A 6097-nucleotide genomic window follows, 5' to 3' on the forward strand; every position below is an offset into this window, starting at 1 on the left:
AAAAATTATAAATTATAGAAAAAATGTAGTTATTGGCCTCCCTCATATTTTAGAATTTAGGCCTTTTAACCCCTCAATTCTTTTGAATTAGTCCAAAACACAAGTTATATACATTGTGTAATTATTTGGGTTTTGGATAGTTTCTAAATAATTTTTTTTTTATATTTAACTTGACCCCTGAAAAATTTTCTGCTTCCGCCACACTATATTCCTTTTGATAAATATTGGAGTAATTCATAATGTAACAAATTCGGTGAATTTGAATATAAGATAATAAAAACTTCATAGTTATTAGTTATTATACTTATTCCTTTTTTGTTAAAAGAGTTTCAACCTACGTCGTCCACTCCTGATTATAGTTCTTTATTATCAAACCAAGACTCTAATTGGTTTTTGATGTAGGTAGAGATTGCCCCAGATCTCTTATACAACTATCAAAGATTTTATCAATTGAGTTAATTGGAACCCAAATTACACTTATTTCTTAGTACTAATAGGTGTAACCACATTTAAAATTAATATTTTTTATAAAAAAATATTCAGATCTTTTCATATTACAAATAATACTTTACAACCAAACTTATGGATAAAATAGTTATTCCATTACGTGATTATTATTTCTACTGCAGCCTTCATTCAATTCAATTGAGTGTCCTAAAGAATCTTAATTTCTTAATTTCTAAACTTGTAAAATTATATCTTTCTTTCCTTCCTTTTGTCAACAAATTCCTTCTATTGGCCAAAAGTACAAACAAGTCTGTTCCAGAGGCTTGACCACAAATTTAGGCAAATATAAACTCCCTCAGTAAAGATCATAATCCACACGACTCTTAATTGAACCCACAGAATTCATTTCAATAAAAAAAATGACCCCCCACACCCAGCTAAACCACAACTCTATCCAAAACCTCAAACTCTCAAAACTCTCACAGCCACACACCGCTGAGAATCACAGTGATAAACATAGGCGGCTGTGCTTCATTTCCAAAAACAAAGACAAGTAAAGGCAGTAGTGGTGGACAAGTACAAGCAGATTGCAACAAACAAGAGGATGAGCTATCATCCACCAAGGCCAAGGCCAACAAGACGACAAAGGTGATTCACATGGACATGGATGGTTGGGTCCAAGAATTGAAGCAACCAATCCAAGCCAAAGCAATCACTTCCCAGAACCCAAACTGCTTCCTCTGCAGCTCCGAGTCCTTGTCCATTGGCACGTGCGCACCCCACGTGCCCGACGATGAGGACCTACAACCAGGCCATATTTACTTCCTCATGCCATTGTCTCGGGCCCATCAGCCTCTCTCACTCCCTGACTTGTGTACTTTCGCTATAAAAGCCAGCTCTTCTCTTCGTGCCAACGGCGTTGACTTTTGACTTTTCCTCAAATCATTTACTCCTTATTTTTAGAACTTCTTCATTTTCCCAGAAAATTTAACCAGGTACTTCAAATCAACGCTCTTTTGTTTTGTATTTTTAATTGTCAATACGAATGTGGCATTGCCAAGGTTGGTTTAGAGAGTCAGCGAGCGAACATATTTGATTTGTTTAGTCACATTACTTTCCCCGAAGAAAGTTTTACTAGTCCATAGAAATGTGAGGGAGGTATAGCTATAGCTAGATGGAGTGTTGGATTTCCTATAAAATTTGGTGCACCTGCTGCTGCTTTTATATAATACAGTATGCTACAGCGTTTTTTTTAGTACTTTTTAATTGCAAACAGGATAGTTAGTGCCTTGGGTGAGTTGGGTCCATAGTTTTTTGCGCATTAAATCCGTTAAAAAATATGGATACATGTCAAACACTTGTTACGTGTCTGCAAGGCCAAGAGGATTAGACCCAAAATTTACGTGACTATAGTCAATAGTGCAAGTGCAACAATTCTGAGTATCTAGTTCTAGGATTTATGCTGCTGTAGGTACTCAGAAATTAAAAGCACCATTATATTGGAAACACTAGAAATTGCAATGTGGGTGAGATTTGAGAATAGGCGCAATTAGTAATGCAATAGCAACTATATACCTTGCACGCCAATCATGGTAGTAATCAATAGAGAACTTGTCTGTATGAAAGAGGCGGTTTATCTGTTTATGTGATGTAATTGTGTAGCTTGCAAATTTTTGCATAAGCAACGGGTTTAGATTCTGAAAACATTATTAATATTCAATATCAAGGGCCTATCCAAATTCCAAACTAATGAATTTGGTAGGCTACCGACGTTGTGGGACACCTCTTGAGTCTTGTCTTGATGACATTTGAGCCACAGTCACATGTTTGTATACTGTTTAACACCAAAGGTTCACTTCACCTTGTAGCAGGAAATGTATATATGAAATGAGATGATTGTGAATGTGTACCCAATACCTAATGGATTACCCCAGAAACTGCCCAAATCGAAATCCATCGGTACACCCAATCTGAATTTCCACATGGGCACGCCTCAAATTTGCAACTTGCGCTTCTGCAGAAACATTCACAATTAGTATACTTGGAATTGGGAGTTTGCACGATTGTATTTTCATTTTCCTTTTCCTTTTGCTTTGTCTTTTTTTTTTTTTTTCTTTTTGTAGTACAATTTCAATGTTCTATCTGTATGGATCATGATCATCTTCCATTTGAAATGGGTCGATTTCATAGTCCTGATTAAATATTTTAAATTTTAACATATATTTAGTGCCATTTTTAAATAATGTAATAGTACTGTATTGTGAAGTATAAAATGGAATCTTTTCATTTTACTTAATACAAAGGATCGGGACTCGATGAAAACAATAGAGGCATTTTCTACAAAATCTAAAACAACTATACATGATCAATAGAAGCTATGAAGTACTTTTTAAAGCTTGGGAAATAGTTAACTCTAGTCCTGCCAAGCAGTTTCTGTGGATCCCAGCCGAACTAGGATGGTTTCAAAGGAATTTTGATGCAACTTGTGTTTGTAAAGCTGATGGAGTTTTGCTTCATATGCATACAAAGATTGAAGCCCCTGGTGACCCCGTATGGACTGAAGCTAGAATTGCATGGCTAGAATTCAATTCGGTCATGCTGAATGGTCATAGGTATGTGTGTGTTTTGAAGGAGACCCACTTAATATTATCAAAGCTCTGAAGGAGGACTTGGTAGATCTGCATTGATGAATTCAAGACCTCATTGCTAACACCAAACGGTTACTTTTGTGCGTTGAGATCTTTAATTTTATTTATCATAGGCAGCCAAATTTTGTAGCCAGCTGGGCTTTGTCTCTCTCTGCAGGAGGGTTCATTGCTATCTCTGTCTTGGCCTCTTGGATATATGTATACAACCAAGAGGGGAAAGATAGTCTGGGCCCATTTGCTTCTTTTGATTCATATAATCCCCAGGTTCTTTCGAAAAATTATTGTTTAATTAAAAAAAAATTTGGGCACTTTTCCCCGTTTGATTAAGGGCAACCATGCCTCAAACCTTATAGTCAATTATAATTTAAGGATGGTAATATTTAACACAACTTACAAACAAAAAAACAGTTTTCTACCGGTTAGTATTTGGTGTAAATGGATTCATATTAAAGTGAGTCAACTCAACACAATTAATAAATAGGCCCCTTCCTGTTTGACTTCCTTAACAATTGCAATCCAATTAAAATGATCCGATTAATTATTCTTGTTAAGACAAGTTGACCGCTTTTAACTAATTTACATAAATGCCATTTTTACATAATATGAACTTGAGCAATTAAAGAATTTTAATGGTTATATTGATAAATTCTCCACCAAACCCTAAAGTCTAACTCTTTTCCCCATGCAAAGAAAAGAACTCTTATTTCCTCAAACTTATCAAGGATTAACAAAAGTCACTCGTGAATTCCAGTTAACTCAATTGGTAAGATTTTTTATGGTTAAATAAGATATTTGGATTTCAATTTCTACCTATACCAAAAACTGGTTGTTGTCTTGATCTAATAATAAAAAGCTATTATCAAGAGTTGACGTCATATGTTAAAACTCTCCCTAAACAAAAGCCACTCAAGCATTAAATCTTTCTCCGCCTGGGCATCTGCCTAAGATCTACTATATTCTAGACTTCTAGTTTACTTTTAAAAAAGAGGAGGAAATTAAAAAAATAAAATAAAATAAAAAGTCACCCAAGCATTGCATATATAGGTGATGATATTATTACAGCGAAATCTCGCTGGCAGAGCCAATTGCAACCACAAGGTCGGACCAAATTTCAGCTCATTTTGGGCCCAAAAGTACTATATTTTTAATGTGTTACACTTAAAGAGCCAAGACCTTTAGTCCAGCAAGAACCATAAAAGTAAAACAAACAAAAAGTAACCTTTCGGTCCACGCTCGCACGCATTATTTTGTGCATGCAAAAATGATAAATGCATGTCATCACATGGGGCTGACTCTTTTTTTATTGATAATAGTCAACAATATCACGTGCTTCTGATGCAGAACAAAATAAATCCTACCGATTTCATCAATAAAATAGCACCAAAACCCATAATATCCGCACCCCAAATGTGGGTTAGTACTGTCCCAACTCTTTAATTCTCAACTCCCATGTCCATGTCTATTTTGACCAAATAACCCTTCATCCCATAATGAATTACCTTAAAAACAAGGACAAACTAGTAAAATTATCATGACCCATATCCACCTACTTAGCCAATGCATCAAGCATATGTCTTTAAATAATTGTACTCCACCATTGATAAACCACAATTTTAGATCGAAAAAAACATGGCCTATGCTTTGCTTGTAGTTGTACTCATGGCTCTAGCCATATGCCAAGGCTCAGCCCAAGGTTCAGGACCTTCACAGCAGCCTAGTGCAGCAGCCAAAGAGTACCTGGATGGACATAACCAAGCAAGAGCAGAAGTTGGGGTTGGTCCTCTGAGTTGGAGCGAGCAGCTAGCCAATGCCACAAGCAGACTTGTGAGGTACCAAAGGAACAAAATGGGTTGCAAGTTTGCAAACTTGAGTAGCAGCAAGTACGGTGGAAACCAGTTGTGGGCTAGTGGTCAAGCCGTGACACCGCGCATGGTGGTTGATTCATGGGTGGAAGAGAAGAAGTACTATAATCACACTGACAACTCTTGCTTGCCAGATCACAGGTGTGGAGTTTACACTCAAGTGGTGTGGAAGAAGTCTTTGCAGTTGGGCTGTGCTCAAGCTTCGTGTGCAGACTCCTCTAGTTTAACCATTTGTTTCTATGATCCTCCTGGGAATGTCATAGGGGAGAGCCCTTATTAGAGAATTTAGACCCTTTTTTTTTTTGTTCTTGTTCTTTTCTGTAACCTCTAGTTATGTCAAATAAATCTTTGATCTGTTGGCACTGATAACAATTGCTCAAAAAATCTTTCTTCACTGTGTTTGTTTGGATCGATGATTTGAGCAGAATGAAATGGCGGAAATGTTGTTATTCATGAATTTGAGTTATACAACACTAGTGCACAAACTTGTGTGACTATAAATGAGCCTATTAAGTATTGACAAATTGACATTGGGTTGTACATATATAACTTCACCGACAAATGTAAACAAAATCCCTGGTGTCCTCATTACACTACTGCCAGCCATCAGACACAGAGACAGATAATAATTGAATCCAGTAGCCGGGCCATCACACACGGGCAGATGATATGATAATAATTGTATGTATCTAGAACAAACCCTCACGGGCCAAGAACAACCCTCATTTTTCTGTTGAACAGGTGTGGCACATTCAATTTGTTTTTTTTACACCTTTTCACAATTGTTAACTTACTTTTGTTGCAATTGATGTATAATATTTATTGTGTCACTAATAGACTTATATAAAAAGTGATGTTATAATCATAACTTACCACCTTACAAATAAAAATATTGAAAAAAAATAAATATCTCTCAAACAATTTTTTTTTTTTCCTTCCTTTTCTTGGGTTTCACAGGATTCAGTCACTGAAAACAAGGGTGTGATCCCCAACCAAAAAAGGAAAAAGTGTTCCCATGATTGAATTCATGAGGCCAGAAATCAAATGGAGAGTTTCTCTATTAATAAAAGGGAATAATGATGAAATGCCCTCAAAGACTTGGGATCTATTTATAGACACACTTTCATAAATAGTTGATAA

General features: G+C 36.1%; 1 protein-coding gene and 1 long non-coding RNA gene across 2 annotated transcripts; both read left to right on the top strand.

The window, feature by feature from the left end:
- The first annotated feature begins 734 nt into the window (after positions 1-734).
- Positions 735-2741, top strand: LOC142625897 (uncharacterized). Its single transcript, XR_012842421.1, has 2 exons — positions 735-1442; positions 2319-2741. It is a non-coding gene; the product is annotated as an uncharacterized LOC142625897 (long non-coding RNA).
- Positions 2742-4682: 1941 nt separating this feature from the next.
- Positions 4683-5326, top strand: LOC142623844 (STS14 protein). Its single transcript, XM_075797318.1, has one exon. It carries the CDS (start codon positions 4725-4727, stop codon positions 5235-5237), a length of 513 nt encoding a protein of 170 aa, XP_075653433.1. The 5' UTR covers positions 4683-4724; the 3' UTR covers positions 5238-5326.
- The last annotated feature ends 771 nt before the right edge of the window (positions 5327-6097 follow it).

Source organism: Castanea sativa, chromosome 2 (assembly GCF_040712315.1).
Source record: "Castanea sativa cultivar Marrone di Chiusa Pesio chromosome 2, ASM4071231v1".
Taxonomy (NCBI): Eukaryota; Viridiplantae; Streptophyta; class Magnoliopsida; order Fagales; family Fagaceae; genus Castanea; species Castanea sativa.